At 36.3% G+C, this 21,344-nt stretch overlaps 1 protein-coding gene across 1 annotated transcript; it reads left to right on the top strand.

Moving 5' to 3' along the window:
- Positions 1-1,200: 1,200 nt before the first annotated feature.
- On the top strand, positions 1,201-20,657 carry LOC149802804 (uncharacterized). Its single transcript, XM_089952238.1, has 8 exons — positions 1,201-1,284; positions 4,765-4,983; positions 5,978-6,138; positions 6,819-7,022; positions 7,268-7,449; positions 9,316-9,490; positions 10,744-16,280; positions 16,644-20,657. The coding sequence occupies exons 2-7, from the start codon at positions 4,775-4,777 to the stop codon at positions 16,272-16,274; spliced, it is 6,462 nt and encodes a 2,153-aa protein (XP_089808364.1). The 5' UTR covers positions 1,201-1,284; positions 4,765-4,774; the 3' UTR covers positions 16,275-16,280; positions 16,644-20,657.
- Positions 20,658-21,344: the final 687 nt, after the last annotated feature.

Here is a 21,344-nt window from a genome sequence, read left to right as displayed (position 1 = left end):
TCAGTGACAAGGTGACATAATCGTCCAATTGTAATTGTAAGATATAATGATGGACAAATTTCAAGTGGCCATTGAGTCGTTATTTTACGTGTGTGTGTGTGTGTGTGTGTGTGTGTGCTCAATTTTTTAAGCATAAGTGGTGTCTAGAAATCCCGCACTCCCTCCCCGATCCGGCCCTGGGGTGTGTGTGTGCTTGCGCGCACGCGCACGCGTGTGTATGTGTGTGTGTGTTCATGAATGTGAACATGTAAACTGCAGGCGTCATTCATACAAATGAACTGCAAATCAATAATTGTTCCGTTTCGGATTGGGTATGTTTACGAGTGTCATACCTATGCATTCATTGCATGTGGTATGAGCTACGGTGTTAATAATACGTGTCATGTGTAATACCTTTAAATAGGTATGCTAGAGCATGTACGTTATTTTGGAATTAAATTCTTAACATTTGAAGACGATGAGCTTGGTAATGGAGATATACTAATAAAATTAAATACGTTTGTTGACTCACCTTACTCAGCCCATGTTTCGATTTCGAAATTATTACTGATGAGTAAACGTTAAATTAATGCATTACAAACTCAGCTTCCATTTCTGCTACGATCTTCATTACATATTTATAATACATGATAAATATTGAACTATATATAATGTAATGTTTAATATTATGGCAACAAAAAGTCGTTGTTTTTTGTCGCATGATACAGTCAAGTCGAAAGCTGTGTGTGTGTAATTTTTACCTTCTTCTGGTTGTTGTCATATATTGTCGCTATAATACCTTGACAGTTAATTGTTGATTTATTAACCCGTGCATTATAGCGCTTCAGTTAAAGCAAAACTGTTAGGCTAATCATTTCCTATATCAATAGTAAATTGTTCTGAACTAATCACGGGGTCCATTGGCGCGCATTTTATCACAGGCATAACAATTGTTTGAAACAAACAAAACAAAAAAAAAATATATATATAAAAAAATCTCAAACCCCACACAAAATTACTGAATGCTGGGAAATGAAGACGCATTTTCAGACAATGCTAATTTTGGAGCATGAGTGTGATTGGAACATATGTAACTGAATTTTGAAATCGGGTTGTACCACCAGTACAACAAGCTCCACCCACTGGGCAGGTATCTAACAGTAATAGATAAATTCTGGGTTTCTTTTTCTTTTCTTGTTAATGCACTGTACATGTCATAGCATATATAAGAGGCTCGATCTATGCGACTAACATTATAGTATCTAGATTTCATTCTGCTAAGATGGATTCCATGAAACAATATTGGTGAGTGACTATTATACCTAGATAATTACCATTGAACATTACATCTATACTATTACTACTATTGCTGCTGCTACTATTACTATACTACTACTACTACTACTACTACTACTGCATATTAGTACCTTGCCGTATTCTTATCAAAGTACTGCATTGTATACATTTTAAGCTACTTCCATTGTATCACTACGTCTGTTCGCTAATGCGAAAAGGTTTGTATTGAAAGGAACAAAGTAATAATCCTTTGAAAGAATATATTAAACTACTGTTACTACTAAATATTATTAATACTGTTGTTTTTCTTTATATCATTATATATATATATATATATATATATATATATATATATATATATATATATATATATATATATATATCTATCTATATATGGGTAATGTGTTTCTTCAGTTACATCACCATGTACAATATCTGAATAACTAATCCCTTTTGTGTACTTTTCAATCTTAAAATCGTGGTGAGCATAATGTCCGCAAATGATATGCCTCACAATTTAAGCAGTTCAAGCAGAGCTAGTGTCATGACTGGCTCACTTCCATAACAAGTGATATTTTACTCATGTGTGTGTTGGGGAGGGGCTTTAGGGCCGTGTTAAATAGTTAAGCTTGGGAGTTGTCTTAGTGTGGTTTCTTAAATAAGAGTTATAAAGGAAATTTTACCAACCCTGACAACCCTTCAAATTTATAAAAGATGTTTTTTTTGACATGTGTTACCCTTTTAAAGTTTACAGGAGTTGGGGTAAACTATAAATATGACATGTCATAGATGGTACTTGCTTGCAACGAGTGAATTTCATAGAGTTGGTCAAAAAAGATGTTTTCACCCATGACATGAAATATATATATATATATATATATATATATATATATATATATATATATATATATATATATGTGTGTGTGTGTGTGTGTGTGTGTGTGTGTGTGTGAGAGAGAGATCGTTTTTCAGATGCGTCCGCCAGTCTTTTCTGCTCAAAGGCTTCCGCACCAGCGTTGACTTGACTGCGCCAAGCAGATCGGTTCGCAGCGACACTCTCCCAGCTGTCAGGATCAATGCCAGGGTTCTTCAGCGAAGCCTTGAGGGTGTCCTTGTACCGCTTTTTTTGACCACCGTGAGCTATTTTGCCTTGTTGTAGCTCTCCATAGAACACCTTCTTAGATAGGCGTTCTACTGGCATGCGGACAACATGGCAAGCCCATCGGAGTTGTGCCTTGCACAGCATGGTGTGCATGGTTGTCATGCCGGCCTTAGTGAGCACCTCTGTGTTTGGTACCTTGTCATGCCATCTTATTTTCAGTAGTTTCCTCAGGGAGCTCAAATGGAATTAGTTCAGTTTTTTTTTTAAATGGCGGCTATACACCGTCCATGTCTCACATGCACAGAAAAGGGTGGGGAGAACAACCACTGCCTAGACTTTGAGTTTGGTGGCAAGCTTGATGCCTCTCCTATCCCAGACATTTGAGCGGAGTCTTCCAAATGCTATGCTGGCTTTGGCAATCATAGTGTTGACCTCATCGTCTATGTGGACTGCTTGTGAGAGGGTGCTGCCGTGGTATGTGAACCTGTCTACATTTTTGAGCTTATGGCCATTGATAGTGATGGATGGTTCCAGGTAATCTTCTCCAGGAGCTGGCTGATGCAGAACCTCGGTCTTGCTGGTAGAGATGGTGAGTCCGAAGTTGGAGCACGCTGTGGAAAAAAGGTCCATGCTCTGTTACATGCCTGCCTCCGTGGTGGAGTTGAGGGCACAGTCATCTGCAAAAGACCAGGTCGCGAATGTTCTCAACTTGGACTTTGGTTTTGGCTTGGAGCCTCTTCAGGTTGAACAACTTCCCATCCAGACGGTATCGGAGACATACTCCAACATCGCTGTCCTTGAAAGCATTCATCAACATTGCGGAGAACATAAGGATGAAGAGAGTGGGGGCTAAGACGCATCCTTGTTTCACACCATTCCTAACTGCAAAGGGCTTGGAATAGTTACCCTGGTCCTGGACTCTGGCAAGCATGCCATCATGAAACTGTCTCACCATTTCAATGAAAACTGGACATCCAAATGTGGCCATGATCTTCCAAAGGCCTTCCCGGCTGACAGTGTCGAATGCTTTAGTCAGGTCCACGAAGGTGGTGTATAGCTGTAAAATAGCAAATTAAGTAAACACCTCCCACAACATAATTCGCTCCACAAGCTGGACCCCATTTGTATAATGCAGCAAATACAAGTTTTAAACAATTTTATTTTATTTTTCGTAATTGTTAATTATGTTAAAATACGAAACTTAACAATCAAAATCATATACTGCATATAATTTCTGCCACAACGACAAGCCTTCTACATACATCGAATCCAATTATTCTGGAGATATTGTGTGGTTACATTGATTTTATGCCGCGTTTCGTGTGGATTTTGTTTATTATCAAGATAGCTAGCATTCTTGGGTTGACATGTACGATTTGTATTACGTCAGCAAACATTGGCATTGCATGTGTCTTTCTTATACTGTTTTTGTTTTCGTTTCAAAATATTTCTCTTGGAAGGCATGTTCCATTTAATTTGTGTACTTATCATTTGATTATGTAAAATACCGATTATACAATGCACAAAGAAACTTCTTGAACTCTCGGGTCTAACTTTTTTGTAATGATAGTTAGACAGTAGCCAATAGAAAACCGTGTAAATAAATCCCACTACTGATGTCCCATAATTTTCAATTTGTATATATATACCTTGTGTATTAGTTTGTCAGTAATATAGTTTGATTTCTAGATTATGTCCTATCTATGGAAACTCGAAGAATCAAAAACTTTAGACTTGACCAAACTCTGCCTCTCATTCATCAACTCTACCTTATGGTTGTGCTCCTCATTAACATTCTGCATTGCTTACTGACTAATTTGTTTTAATTGTTGTTAAAGGAATATATTAGTACACAAGTACAATTGTGCTTTTTCGTTCAAGGAATGTACCAGTACGACTTTTATAATAGTCTCAGCTACCCTTCAATGTTTAGTAACAATCAACTTTGAGTTCCTTGAGAAGGAAAATTTTGATTCATGGTTTTGCTAAATTTTAACTAAATTCTACAATGATAATCTAAATCGGGAAATGATCTGATGTTTGAAATAATTTGTCACTCATTATAAGTGAATGCACTAAACAAATCAATACTTGCAAAGCATAAGCATGCAAATTTGTTTATTTCAGTGAGAGTGAAATATATGTGTTGATCGATAGTTACATAGAAGATAGGTTCAACTTATCTAGTTTTATTGACTATAAACTGCTGACGGGCACATTGGATTTTCTCAAATCAATTTATTGCGTTTGCAAACATAATGCGCATTTATATAAAGAGATTGTGTAAGTGGCTTGTGTTATTGCTTTTGCAAATATAATACACATTCATTTTATGCGATTATGTCAGTGAGCTATGGTAATTAACCATGCCTGAATTCTCTTCACAGATGGAGCGAAATGGATGAGCAAAAAGCAGTGGCAGTAATTGGCATTGGCTGCCGATTTCCAGGGGCAAATGACAAGGATGAATTTTGGCGACTTCTTCTAAATGGCGAAAACCATATCGTGGAAGTCAAAAGTCACCGATCTGGTTTCGACAACCACTTCATCACGGACCCACTTGACCCAGATATAAAACAAACGTACAAAGCTGGGCTTGTCGAAAGGTATACACTTTCATTGCTTATCAGACTCCCCGAAGAACCTAGAATACATTTTAAATTGATAGACCAGCATTACCTCAAAGAAGCAAACTGTTTCATAGTGATCGGGTATCTCTAAATATATATCTTGCTTACCTTGAGCAAGTCAAGTATCTCCAGCAGAGAGTTCATTGCTTACCTTGAGTACGTCAATTATCTCCAGCAGAGAGTTCATCCCGTCTCGATATAGCTCTTGCTTACCTTGAGTAAGTCAAGTATCTCCAGCATAGAGTTTATGTCGTCTCAACATGAATTTCGAAGTAGCGAGTCCTGATCACCAGAACCTTTGTCATTTCTATGCGGTCCAGACTATGAAGACAAGTTAGATTTTTTTTAAAGCTCAATAAAGTAGAATAATGTTCATCCATCCGATATTTATAAATAGTGTACCTTTGTGTAGTCAGTTTTTAATTCGGATACAACGTCAGCATGGTACAGACAGAACCTAAGAATCTGAAACTATTTGACTACGGAAGAGTTAACATTTTAGTGTTTGTCTTGTTTCTTGCAATACCTTATGTACACAATACATGCTATTGACAATCTATTTATATGCCCAATGTTGGCGCCATTTATTTTCGATGCTAAGATGAACTGGTAACATAAAATTAGATAATGTTTTCTCTGAAGTTATTGAATGATTTAAAAATGCAGATTCTCCCAAAGTCAGTTATATCTAATCACTTAATAAAATATTTTGAATTGAGTTTTGCATGATTGTCTATTCTGTACCTACTGTCATGTAACAATGTCTTCGCCGCAAACTATTTTTATTATTTCACAGAGCCAGTTGCCTCATTTTGAGAAAGACTGGGTTTTCGTTTGCTTGTAAATATCATTTTTTAAAAACTCCAGGCTTGAAATTTTCCATCGTTAAAGTTTGCATCAACATTTCTGTGAATAAAACCAGATCAAAACAGCTTAATAATCCAAAAATATTTTCTTACCTTACTGCCAGATTTTCTTGCTGGGATAGTAAAATATTTGGAATAACAGACCAAGAGGCTGAATGGATAGACCCCCAACAAAGGTTTGTGTTGGACTGTACCCACATGGCAATGGAAGATGCCGGGCTCACGCGCCGAGACCTGGATGGTACCAACACGGGAGTGTATATTGGTATAAATTAAATTCGCATGTTACTTTTGAATAATGCATCTACTATCTGTAACGATTATAAAGAGGATGGAATGATAAATCGAACTGTTTGGTAATATAAAAAGCAAACTGTAATTTCTGCTCTGAATATTTCGTTCTGTCAACTCCTTTGTGTAGTTTCAATGTAGTAATTCTGACTTCTATTGTTTCACGTTTCTGTACTACTTAATCAACTGCCATGTTCTTAGCAAGAACGTAGAATATTATTTTGAGATCTATGAAGTAAGATGACAAAACGTTGTTTCAACTGAAAAACAGTAGATATGAATATTACCTTGCACTGTTCTCCTACAATATTCCATACCGCTGTAACTGTAACGAGACATAATCACGGCAGAAATTGTATGGAAGTTAATAGTAACAACTGAATGTCTCTAACAGATTTGATAATCAGTCCATGTATGATAAATTTGCTAATGACAATATCATGTTTTTCGTATCTTAAATACAAATACACACATTTTCCTATCAATATTCCTATTAATATTCTTCATACAGAATTTTAATAGATTTAACTGATTATAGGTATTTCCTCATTTGGATTACAAAGCAAACAAATGAATTAATCTCGGTAAGACTAATAATATACACTTAATAGTTGGATCCTTTATAGAGCATGACAAGAACACCTACATTTTCAGGTGTGATGAACGATGACTTTAAATGTACAGTCTTGAGAAATCTTGACAGCAGTAGCAGTTACCTAGTGACTGGCATAAATACCAGTATAATTAGTGCCAGAGTGTCATATGTTTACAATCTTCATGGGCCTTCAATGACAATCGACACCGCATGCTCGTCAAGTCTAGTAGCCATTCATCAGGGAGCATTGGCATTAGGAGCTGGTAAGTTGATACCATCTTATTGTAGGATAAACATTTCCCCCTTTCAGCTTGAAATTATGTAATGTGTCTTATCATGTATTTTTGTCTTGGAGATGAGAGTGGGATGGGGGTTGTTCCCATATTGTATCGCCAAAACCTTGTTTACTAGTGCATACATTTGTAATTTTCTATGAAAAAACGATAAAATGCAGATCATAGAGCTTTGTAAATAACAGTCTCAAAATATGCAAGCAATTTCTGTTTAGGGGACTGTGACATGGCAATTTGTGGCGGAGTGAGTCTACTTCTGGATCCAAACCTATTTAAAACCTTGTCAAATGCCAGAATGCTATCCCCGACTGGTCAGTGCCATTCGTTCACTAGCAAGGCTGATGGATACACAAGAGGGGAAGGATGTGGAATTGTCATCTTGAAGCGTGTTGAAGATGTAAGTGTCCTTATTCATTTTCGCATTAACCCTGCAGATAGATTAATATTTAGATAGAAAGATATGAAGTAACATTCGAGAAAAGCACTGATAAACATTCTGAGCACGGTGTAAAATAATAAACGTTATGTATCCATTTATTGTATGCTTATTAAACTGTAGTTTTAGCAAATTAAATAAAGTAAATCTTCGATCACTCAAACATCATACAAACATAGATACTCGAAGAAACTCTTTTGGCTCTGACGTCTCCTTTGCAACATATTTTTCATATCTGCGACAGTTGAAAAGTGTAACCACTGAAAGCTGTGGCGAACAATAAGGTCACCTATAACTTTGACATTTCGAAGTTCTACAACTGTTTTCCGTTACTACATCGACCATTCGCAAGGTGGAAAGGGTTTATGCACTTGAAAGTTAATGAACGTATATAAAATGAAAATACGTCATACACTTTGATCAAAAGTGCTTGACTTTCTTTAATATCATTTGCCCGTACGACAATATTTTCTCACTTTTATTGCTGTCCGTGGTCATTTAGTGAACTTTATTATAAAATGGAAAACTATATTAAATTTTGTAAATATTATTCAAATGTCTTATCCGACGGATATATACGCATTATTAAAAAACGAAACAAAAGGGAATAAATTACATTTTCCATAATTTTCAGTCCTACTCTAATAAATGTTAGATATTAAACATATATAGCTGATGTATCAGAACAATTCTTTCTACATCACACTTTGGTATGTAAATCCAAATGAATATAGAATTGCGCAAAAAGGAAATACTTAAAGATAGGAAGCTCTGAGAGGTCCGAAAGGTAGGAAATCATATCCTTATTTAGCCGATATATTTTCCATATGACAATAATATTCTTGTCACTAACGTTTTTATTTACATGTTCTTATTTTCCTGATAATTAGTTTGTTACCTTAGTGCATATTTGCTACTAACAAAGAGTTCTACACAGCACTGGGTGCAATATTGTCTTAATTTTGCAAAATTGTTGTTCGTTATAGTACGATTCTATGGTCTTAAACTATGTAACAGGAAAGAAGCAAAACCAACAAGTTTTAGTAAAATTTATCAAGTACTTTACCTGCGTAGAATAAAAAAATGAAAATTTAAAATATACTAACAACATTGGCATTTAAATTCAAGATAATCTTAAATTTCCGATCACAAGTCCGGAAGTATATCTGAATATTTTTCGAATGTTTTGATGTACTATAATTAAAAACTCCATTTTCAAAATCCTCATTTATGGACGTGGTTTGTCCAATAAATCAGCCCCCACCCCAAATCTGTATTAATACGATGGACGATATGTGGGTTTGATATCACCTTTCCATTAAAATGCGCAATTTTCCTGCATTCAAATGTTTCCGGAACACACTTGCGTACAGTTTGCACATTTTTGTTAACAGCCACATCTGACACAAAATTAAAAATGGCAACAGGAGAGAGGGTTTTATTATTTCACAGGATGTACATGTCGTCAAATATCGGATTTGATCCGTAAATGGTATGTACATATCACCCAATTAAACCTCCAGCCGACGGTAGCTCAACAACCGCAATAAATACCGATAATCATATAAAATAAACACCTATGTATGCAGAAAAAAGTGGCAGCAATTTGTTGCAGGTTTCAATGAATAGGCTATATTAGCTCCTAAACCGCTAGTCAGATTATTGAAGGTGTAATGCTTATTTATCGGCCTATGACATGATTTAAGTGACGTACTCAAATTAAAATGTTTATTATTAATACTTATAAGAAGTTTCACTGGCATAGCACTTTCAGTGTCACTTCATAGAACTCTTTATTTTAAAGTAGATTATATCATCCATATATAGGCTGTAAGGTGTGGTAACAAGATATGGGGTCTTCTCGGGACAGGAGTAAATCAAGATGGACACATGGCGACACCCATCACTGCACCATCTGAGCAACAGCAAACAGCTCTTCTTCATCGGGTCTACAATAAATATAACATTTCGAAATCTTCTGTTCAAGTCATCGAAGCCCATGGTAATAATGTTTGCCAGATTACTAACTGTCATTAAGTTATAAAGGCATATTTTCAGTTTTTAGGAATCTCATATAGATGGTACTAAACAAGGATACTTAGAAATGATTTCCGTTTTTATTCAGCGAAATCATTCATTTGGACTCAAAGCTGTCACCCGTTGCTGGAATTTTATTAGATTCAAACTGTAGCGCTGTTACAAGAATTTTCCATTGTAGTTTGATGTCAGTTAAAGGAAAGTATATAGAGTTCAATGTCTAGTAAAACGATGACCGGTTCCTCGGAGATTTGCAGATCGAACGCACACATATACAATCGTGTGTGCGCGTGTATGTCTCAAGCACGGTGCAGAAAAATACACAGAAAAAATGTCTACCCGCTTTCGGGACCCACCGATCCCATATCAGCTGTGTGTAATTTGGATTTTTAACTTAACTTTAACAATTTTGCAGTCATATCACTACGATTTCTGCAACGTGGCAGTGTTTGTAGTGATGTCTAGCAGTGGGGCATCATGCCACAGACATGTAGCATGATGTCCCATCTTGTTACATTATTGTGACACAGGCCCACCAGTCCTAACAATAACCTCTTAATGCTGAGCGCCTAGCGAGGCAGCTGTTAGTACTATATTTATACGTCTTTGGTATGACTCGTCCAGGGTTCGAACCGACAACCTTCTGCATCCGAGGCGGACGCTCCAAACAATTGCATTTCAAGGCGGATGACACTAACAAAGAACAATTGCAAGCGTTAAAACGAACACAAAGTATAAATGTCATACTCTTCTGTCACTTTTAATACAAAAACACAACCTTGTACAAATATATCAAGAACAAAACAAACAACCGTAAACTCTCATATATTTACATTGTTCTAAATTAATTACACTTAGAGAGAAAGACTATTTTGTAGCATAATGTAGTCAGGTAACCGACGTTAACTGCTTGAAATTAACCTTCTCTTGTATGATCCGCCTTGAAATATTATTCCGAGGGTGTCGAAATCTATTAGTCAATTTATCGGACTTGCTAAACCGGGCGCATATTAGTGGATAATATTTTCATGTCAAAAGTGATCTCCCAATGGACCGAAACAGATGGATAGTTTATTTAGAGAGAGAGAGAGAGAGAGAGAGAGAGAGAGAGAGAGAGAGAGAAGACTACTTACTGATAAAAGTATCATATGTCATTCCCATTTAGTAGTGTAGGTTTAAAGGTTCCTTTGTGTTTAGTTCTACTATTATACACTTTAGGCACCGGAACACCCCTAGGAGATCCTACTGAGTGCAATGCACTGGGAAACTTTTTCAAGGAGAATAATTCCTCTTCTTTAAAACATATCGGTTCTGTTAAGTCAAATATTGGGCACCTAGAGTCTGCTGCTGGTGTTGCTGGCCTTATCAAGGTATTGCTTATGATGCACTATGAAAAGATTGTGCCTTCCCTGCATGTAGACAAAGAAGGAGTCAATGAAAGAAACAACCTTGGAAAAAATGGATTAGTCATTCCAACAAAGCTTTGCAAATGGCCATTGCCAGATGGTGTCCCGAGAATTGCATGTGTGAATAGTTTCGGATTTGGTGGAACAAATGCCCATGCAATAGTTCAAGAATACATTAAGAGCCCAGACCCAGAAGGATATTCCTATACAACAAATATTCAAGAGCAGGCATTAGTTGTACTCTCAGGTACAACTAAAGAAGCCTTGACTGAAAATGTTTGCAAACTGGTAGAGAATTTGAATGAAAACTCATACAACCTACATGATCTATCATATACATCCACTTGCAAAAGAGACCACTTCCCATTCAGAATAGGATTTACTGCATCTACTCAGTCAGAACTGATGGCCAAATGCCGAAATTACTTGAATGGAAGAAAAGAATCGAAACGAAAAAGCAAAGTAAAAATTGTGTTTGTATTTTGTGGTGTGGGCACTGTGTGGCAGGGTATGTGTTCAAATCTTGTTTCAATCAGTACATTTCGTGAAAAACTCATGGAAGTGGACAAGTTGTTGGCAGTACACACGGGTTGGTCAGTAGCTGAAAAGATGAAGTCGGATGAAGTGATGACAAATTCAATGGTAGGTCATATATCAATATTCGCTTGTCAGGTTTCTCTACTAGAAATGTGGAAATCTTGTGGAATAATCCCTGATGCAGTCGTTGGTCAGTCTGTTGGAGAAGTGGCTGCAGCCTATGCGTCTGGAGCAATTAGTTTGGAAACGGCTGTGGAGGTAATTTATTGGAGATCAAAGCTCCTGTCGCTGATAAACGATGGTAAAATGATGGTTGTAAGTGGTTTAGAACTTTCCAAACTCCAAAGCATGTGCAAATCACAGTCTCACTCAGTATGTGTAGCAGTTCATAATAGTCCGTTATCTGGTACTTTGTCGGGAGATGCAAGAGGAATTGAGGCGATAAAGCAAGATATTTCACGTTTCAATAATGATGGACAACATATTCTTTCAAAAGAACTAAGCGTCTCATGTGCATATCACAGCCACTGCGTGGAGTCTGCCAAGATCGGCATAATACAATCTTTGTCAAACATAAGTGGAAAACACTCGCAAATTCCAATCGTATCTACGGTGACTGGAAAGTATGCAGAGAGCGGCGATTTTACTACTGCTGATTACTGGGGAAAAAATATTAGAGAAGAGGTTCGGTTTTGTGAAGCCATCAAAACAGTTTCTGACGTGACAAGTACAACTGTGTTTCTAGAGATAGGTCCACATCCTGTACTAGCCCCACATGTAAAAAATATATTGCCTTCAAGCCAGACACTGTCTCTTCCTTCCATGAAGATGGGCAACGAAATATATACATTGAAAGAAACTATGGCAGAACTTTACCAGCTAGGCCTTGGAATAAATTGGGAGAATATTATTCCAAATACTAAACGTATCACAGGAATTCCAAAGTACAGATATTTTGGGAAGGACTTAATTACACCAACTGCCTTAGCTGTTGCCCCTTCTGACAAACATATCGAATCTCATCTATATGTGAGACATCAAAAAGGCCTAAATGATGAACACTCACATTATAAAGTAAAGATCAATGAAGAAGAAACGCCTTTCGTTTTTGACCATTATGTTCAGGGAAAAGTGATAGTACCTGGGGCATTTTATGCCGATGTTGGTTTTCAAATCGGGAAAGATCTTTTACAAAAGCCAATTCAAGAACTGCAGGTAGAGTTAGAGTTTTTGAAAACCCTTCCAGTAACTTCTGCAGGCTTGACTGAAATCGATATTCCTGTAGAAAAGAATGAAAACGTAAGAGGCGAATTATTTTGGGAGTTTGAAGCATTCAGTCAGGGGTATGTTCGTGCCAGAGGACGTGTGAAGACAACTTCACGTCACTGCCCAAAACGATGTGATGTTGAACACATAAAAACACTGTTTTCATCGCATCTTACAAAAGACGAGGCCTATAGAAGACTGGAGAACTTCGGCTTCAAATATGGAGAAACGTTTAACCTTATAGAAGAGTGTTCAGTGAAATCAGGGGAGTGCTTGGCAAAGTTCAAAATTCCTTCCAAAGTTATGTCTACGCTGACGAAAACGCACGTACATCCAGCCATTTTGGATGGCATGCTTCAAACATGTGCTCTAGCTACAAAGGAGAATAATATGCATAATACTACAAATTCCTCTCCACAGGGATACCCAGTTGGAATTGACAGTATTAGGATTTTCAAGACTCCGTGGAGCCAGGTTATGTATTGTTACTTGATCTTGACAGATTGTTGTGTGACTGACAAAGTCATTGACAATCATGCCGATGCGTTTTTGATGGATGAGGAGGGTGACATCCTTGTTGAATTGAAAAACATCACAATATTCGGAAAGCGTCCAGAGATCCTGATACCAAGGGAGTTGAAATATGTGACAACTGCACGATCATACCGAAAACCAACTGCTCCACAGACACAAAATGGGGTCGAAAATATTATGTTGATTCATGGTGATAGTTCACGAACAGACTACTTTTGTTTGGATCCATCCAAGACGATTCTTGTCAGCCCAAAATCACTCGACGGGACATTTTGCGATATTATACTCCAACAAGTAATTTCTGGATGTGGAAGTAGTGATCTTATTTCGACTGTACTTTTCCTCCCGGGCTCCATTGATTTGGATGATAGTACTATTGATGGACTAAAAGTGATGAATACGTTGAAATGGAACTGTCGTGTCTTTGCTGAGCTAATAAGAGTTCTGAATGATTTTTCGAAGCATCCGCCGGTGTTTGTCATTACAGAGAATACACAAGGACTTGACGAAACCGATGAAGCACCGATCAATGTATGTGGGTCAGAATTATGGGGACTGGTGAGAAGCTTTCTCAAGGAGCTTGTATACGTGAATGTATTTCTAGTGGATGTTGTTTCTATGAAGCAAAACGAATCCCTCATTAAAGAGTTACTTACTATTCCTTTGGAAGATCTGAAGACTTTTCCCAGAGAAATCATCTTGTCGAAGGGAAAAATATTTGCACTACAGCTACACAGCTCTAGACCTACAGACAGAATGAATGATGCAAGAGCAGTCCCTCAAAGGGCTGGCGAAGAAACTCTTCTAAGAGCTGAAAATCATCCTCATATGCTTGATCCTTATCTCATTCCATGCATAGAACAAGAAGATTTAAAACCAGGATGGATCAAAGTTGAAGTACAATCCGCTTGTCTAAATGGCTTATCAACAAATGTCTCAAGCGCACGAAACAGTATTTTGTACTGCTCTGGAAGAAATTGTAACGAAAAGAACATTGAATCATTAGAGGTTGTAGGTTCTGTTGACTTTACGGATATGTACAACTCTTCACTCAAGCAAAAGATGTACAGAGGCTGTGAAGTAGACAAGAGACCAACGGACTCTCCTAGCGCCGACAAAATCAATGTTGTTTTATGTTATCCCGTAAAGGCTGGTTCTTTGGTAAGAGTCCCAAGGGCATGCGTCGTGCGGCAAGATGAAATTCCAAATTATTTTCCGGGAAAGCTATCCAGCATGATCCGAGCTTGGTATTTAATTAAGCATGTGCCTAGAAAGAAGAAAATCGGTATATTTTGTGATCATGATGGAAAAGACTGTCCAGTGGTCGACATGATAGATGCCTTTAATAATAAGGGGTATAAAGTTGAGGTTCTTCATCTGACACATGCGAAAGAGGCGAGGCAGAACTCTCATACCTTGAACACAAGCATCCTTTTACAACCTCTACAACCAGGACATCAGGAATGTTTCCTAGAACACCTCAATTATTCAAAACGGCTAGTCTGCATGACGAGCCACATATCTGGGTCACTCAGAGAAATAATATTACAGAAAAATATCACTACCTGCAAGTTTCTTGAGGAATATGAGCTATTCAGCACGGAAAACCTCCCTCTAGTTGTGCCAAAGGTTGTATCCTGGATGAAGGGAAAGAACATGCCATTCTTAAAGCAATATTTTGAATATGCAGGACAAAAGTCATTACCCAAAGTTATTGACATTATGCCTATCTATGGGAAATGCCCGATAAAGAGGAAATCGAAGGTATCACAACTGTTTGACAAAGTATCTTCGTACATAGTTGTAGGTGGATTGACTGGATTAGGTTGGGTTATTTTGAAACAACTGGCAGAAATGGGAGCGGGAGTGATAGTAACATTCTCCAGAAGAGGACCGATGCAAGAGAAAGGAGACGAGATCAGGGAGGTTGAGAAAGCATATGGCTGTAAAATTCTCTGCCTGAAAGTTGACGTCGCGGATTTGAATTCGCTAAGGCGTGCAATAGAAGAACTGAGATGTCTTTTTCCAGGATATCCTGTGAGGGGAATATTCCAGGGAGCTGGAACGATCGACAGCGGTCTATTCTTAGAATTGACTGCAGACAAGTTTGACACTGTTATGCTCCCAAAGGTGGCCGGATCATGGAACCTCCATCACTTATCTTTGTTTCTTCCCTTGGATTTCTTTGTCCTACAGTCTTCCATTTCTGGGATACTTGGGTCCCCGGGAGACAGCAACTACGGTGCTGCAAATACTTTTTTGGATGCTCTGAGTCACTACAGGCGTCAGAAAGGCCTTCCATGTCAAAGCATTAACTGGGGCGGTCTACATGTTGGGCTTGCTGCTTCTACTCAATTTGCTACAATCTTCGAAACCAGGGGATTTCTACGACTAGATGAAGAACAGATACGACACTGTTTCTTGCATGCACTAATGCAAGATCTTCCACAAGTCGTGTACTCAAGCTTGGACTGGGATCTTATAGCTAAAGACTACGCGAAGCCAGGGATGGAAAGACTGGTTTTCAAAGTCAGCAACATACTTAAAATCAAAAGATTGAAATCTGCCGAGCAAGAACCAGGGCTCAATAAGTTTTCATTAATAGATTGGCAGACGTTTCAAGCTGAAAACAGGTTAGGTCAATTACAAACTGTGATAGAAATTGTAAAGGAAATTACTGGAATAGTGACAAATGTAGACGTTGCAGAGCTTCAGCCCGAATCTTTCCTTGCAAATGTTGGAATTGACTCCTTGTCTGCGATACACTATATCAACATCATCTCAGATGTTTTCAAATGCAAACTTCCTGTGCAGAAAGTTTTGTCACCGGATTCTTCCATTCAAGGTCTTGCTGAATTTTTGACAGAGAGAATAGATGTAGCCCAACTACTATCCTCAACTTCGGACTTTATGCGTGAGGGGGACGCCAAGAAAGAAAGAAATGGCTATGTACACATGAGCTCGGATGTGTCAACAGAAATCAACACTGTTAGCACCAAATTATGATTGAAGGTAACACAAATATTTTGAAAATCAACATAGGTATTTTACTATATTCTTCACGATTTATTTGATATCCTGTTAGCGTCATTTCCGTTTCCCGTGCAGTAACGTCTATGCTTAATAGAACTCGAAATGAAAACTTCATATATCGTTAAATAATTATCACTTATGTAAAATAATTAATGAGTAATTTATGATATGTTGATGAAAATGTTCTTGGAGGAGTAGGATATAAGCTGACCAACATTTAACGTATATGTTTTATTATAACAATTTGAATTAAAATCACTTGTTTCTCAATCATTTAGAAATTGACTTAGCACAATGCGTATATGCACTATACACAACTTCATTTGTTTTTCATTCCGAAAGGGGAATTAGGTAGCGACAGCTCCAAAGAATCAGTCCTTTGCCTACAGATGTTGACTCTGCCTGAATACAAATTGGAGCAAAGACTGTGGACAGAGTGGGTTTCGTCAACTGAACCGGGTGGAGATGGTCATTTTATTATCGTCACCTATAGTGCTCTCTCTACCTTTGTAAACGCTTTGTACATGTACGTAGGCTTGTTTCATCGCTCACTTGGCATCATTGGTGTTGCAATTGTTGCACACAGAACAAACTTATTTGGTTATCATCTAAATCAGGGTGGTCCCACATCCTCAACATTGTAGTTCACGTGGACCAAACATATGAAGTTTGTTACGCATTACGCGATGCCTTTTATAGTAATTAAACAATAATAGCAGAACGGACCTTTTGTATGAGGTGGCCTGTAGTTGGACGACTCTGATTTAAATCGTCAAGGACAACACTTTCATTGTTTTTCTCCATATAAATAATGTATGTCCTTTACCAGCAATTTGATATACAAGCCTATGTCCCACCAAAAATAAAAAACTATACATAGAAAAAGAATACTATCAAGAAATTATTTGTTTTCAAACTGAAAGTTCCTTATAAAATTACATTCATATCCCAGTTTGTGACTTGACCAAGTGACATAGATCTTGTATATGTTGTATATAATGTAGTTGCTATCTACATTCACACTTCACGCAAGGAAATTATCTATATCATTCTTTAAAGAATTTAGTAATGGGATGATATGAATGAATCGCGAATGTACTCATTGACACATACAGTGATGAGTGGTACTGACGTGGACTTTGTTTTTGTATACTTTTCAACGATAATGTAGGCCAAATTCATCTACTAAGGTATAGTTCTGGTTTGAAATTGGAACTTCTTTTAATTCGATAACATTGACTTAAAGATTTCATCTGTCTTTGTAACAGTTTTATAAGATACCATTAGTGTATACATATGCATCCTATGTCTTTACTAACTGTTTTTGTGAATATGTTTGCTTTTATGTGTGTGTGTGTGTGTGTGTGTGTGTACACTAAAACACACGAATAACCTAACGTTAGAGAGCAATGTTAAAATCGTTGTAGAAATTATCTGATTTCATATAATTATTATTTTAATAACTAAAAGTTGGAGTATATACGGTTTATATACCATATTTAGGTTCAACAATGTTTTCTTTAAATAATTTGATATTAGTATAAAATGAGAACCTGTTTAGGCATTCTTGATAATTAATATTGAACAAGCAATGACATGGAGAAAATCTTTTTTCATTCAGACTAGATATAAAAAGATAAAAATATATCAAACTTTATTGATATGTTTAAATACTTTATCACTTTTCCCTTTCGAATTTACGATTTAATATCCCTAAATGCTATGCAGATGACATGTAATGAAAAAGACATATGTCCTCACCATTTTCATGAATCTGTTTTGGTCTACATATCTGTCTTACTAAAATCTCCTCGGTAAAAAGCAGCAATTTATTGTAACAATGAAATATTTTCATTTTTATGTTACAGCAGAGAAAATGAAAGTTTATATATAAGACGTAGACATTGTTATTGACATTGTAAATATGATGAGGGATATTAATTAATTTTATAGTATTCCAGCTCTGATTCAATATAGTCATTTATTTTTTGTAATGTTTTGCATATCTGATCCAATAGTTAAGATGCAAATTATCGTACACGTGAAAGAACCAACTGAGTGGATAACAAACTTAGAAAAACTCAAATTTATTTTAGTAGTTATATTATTTCTTTCTTGAATATATGGAATTGCCACAATACGGCATATATTTAGTGAATTCTCAAATAAATGAAAAATCATCTTTTTGCGTATGTACACATACATATATACATACATACATACATACATACATACATACATACGTAGGTCGGTGGTTCTTTCCAGGGTTTTCCTGGGTTCATCCTCCACCATTTATACTAGCCGCCATATATAGCCTATTTTGTGCTGCAAAATGGCGTTAAACCCTATAACAACAACAACAACACACATGAGAACGAATTTATTTACTTATGTATTTATGTATGTAATATACATAACATATAAGTGACTATATACTAAAGCTCGTATATTATATATGTAGGAAAGTGACACTTTGTTAAATGTGATAATCTGAATTTAAATAATGAAATGTATGTAAATAAAATTGAAATTTAATTGCAGATATACAGTACATTAAATTAACCAAACTGCTTTATAGTTTTCAATGTTACAAAATATGTCTTAAATCTAACTAAATAATACATATACATGGAAACATGTGCATATCTATCTATCTATCTATCTATCTATCTATATATATATATTTTATTTACTCATTATGTTATTTAGCACTATCTACAGTATTTTACAGCTAGGAATATATACTTATTTTCGAAAGAAAAGAATAGAATGAAATTAAAAACTAAGTCCATGACATTACTATTGACAGATTATAAATGATTCATAAACTAAAAATTTTGAAAAAAGCCAAGTAATACTGAATGCGTTTGTCTGCATATATGTATAAACGTAAGATTCTGTGTTATGGCTTATATGTTATACGTAGGTACGTACACTTCTATGTATAAATGTATACATGGTGCTGTGTATGTTAAAGTTAATTGTTTTGGGCTGTTCTATAGTCGGTACAATAGTTCCAGTGATCTGATGAGCAGTCAGAAAACATTCTATTCTCTAGAATCAATTGCATATTTTTGTGTTTTGAGTTTTTATTTCGTGAAGTTAACTGTCAAGCATATATTCGTTCGTAACATTATTATTTTCCTGTAAATATTCCTATTAAACAGTCACTGTTGTCATTTGAATTGGTATAAGAAAGGCAATATAAAAAGATTTCCGAATGGGCGATAACGTGTGCGGGGGGGGGGGGGGGGGGCTTTACGTGGCAAAACTGGCGACGTTACGGCAGAATAAACCTGGATAGGATGCTACTAATACTTAACAAATTCGTTACTGAAACAAAACAAAAATTGAAAAAAGAAAAGCAGGCTTCCAGCAACAATGAGATTACGGAAGAATATATGCACTAATAGCTTATAAACGTTTAAGAATACAACATCATTGCGTTTTCTTTTAATTAGTCTCTCTGCCATTCAATGTCTCCTAATTATTTCACAAACCCAAACATTATCATTGTCGAGGGGCTACTTTTACGGAGTTTCCTATATAAATAATATTTGGAAGATTCTTCTGGTCAGATTAATTCAGAAATCAATCACTAAATAAACATAATTTCTGAAGAAGAGAAAATGATGATGATGATGATGATGATGATGATGATAATAATATTGTAATAATAATAATAATAATAATAATCACTAATGTGTATTTTGCTGTTCGGTCATGAATCCAATGGTCTAGATAGTCCTAAATAAAAATGTTGCCGCTATTTGATATTCAAAATTGCCTCCACATTCGCCATATAAAACATCTTGATATCCTACTACTCACGGATGAATGGTCGTATCAACATGGAATTTTCACAGAAAGGCTTCTTATTAAGTTAGTTGCTCCAGAGTCGAAAATGGTGCCAATCAAACGTCCAATATGGCCACCTCAGCAGGCCTATTTAAATCTTGTTATCGAAATTCCCCCAGAACGGTACGAAATATAGACATGAAATTTTCATAGGAAGACTTCTTAGTACCTATTTAATGTCTACTTTGACCTCTACAGCAACCATCGAAGAGAGAGAGAGAGAGAGAGAGAGAGAGAGAGAGGACTAAATGTGGGGGACTTCATCCACGACTAGACCTAGAGGACCATAGGGGATCTACGTAGGATAAAATCGTAGAGATTTAATCTTCAAACTGATGCTCTATCAAAGAAAAAATAATCTAATGAGTGCAATTAATCGATAAAAATGGTTTTTAGTTTCCATTGATTTTTGGTTCGGTATTCAGTTTTCACTGAAATCGTTTCCAGTAATATGTGTGATCGTACTATTTGTAATTGACAATAAATTCTTGCACCAATGGTTTGTCTTGATGTTGTTAATGAAATTATCATGTATTGTGCTATTATATGTATGTATGTATGTATGTATGTATGTATGTATGTATGTATGTATGTATGTATGTATGTGTGTATGTATCTATCCATCTATCTACATAGACCCTAGCTACCCTAATATACGAGACTTTGTAGTTTGTATCCAATAGCATCAAATTTCTTAGTGCAATGGTACATTGCCTGAATAGTTTTGTTTCGGTGTTTGCGCTGCTCCTCTTCTGCTTGTTTGTAATACAATTCATGCATCCACTGAAGATTCGTGAGTTCGGATTGCGTAGTTATGTAGTACCCCAAAACATTTGTTTAATTTATTTACTCTTAGATATCTTCATCATTACAGCTGAAACATTCGCTCAGTCATCATCAGAAAAATCATTTAAATAATTCGCTTCAGATGTTTCTGCTCAAAAGTTTTGCTTAGTTTGTTCCGTTCCAGTTTTAAGATCATTCCTAATTTGATCAATTTATCAGTGTGTGGAAGATATGTCTCTGTAAACGCATATGCCATCTTTCGACCTTCTTTGTTGAATTTATATGATGAATTAGAACATAAAACGGCGATGTAAGGCTTCTGTCACACTTGTTTCACGCTGATCCTTCAAAAGAACAATACAACTTATTATGACCGTCGACAGCCTGAGTATTTGTCGT

Source organism: Sinohyriopsis cumingii, chromosome 3 (genome assembly GCF_028554795.1).
Source record: "Sinohyriopsis cumingii isolate HCF-2022 chromosome 3, ASM2855479v2, whole genome shotgun sequence".
Classification (NCBI taxonomy): domain Eukaryota; kingdom Metazoa; phylum Mollusca; class Bivalvia; order Unionida; family Unionidae; genus Sinohyriopsis; species Sinohyriopsis cumingii.
The sequence above is the reverse complement of the archived record's forward strand: the minus strand, read 5'-3'. Positions and strand labels throughout refer to the sequence as shown.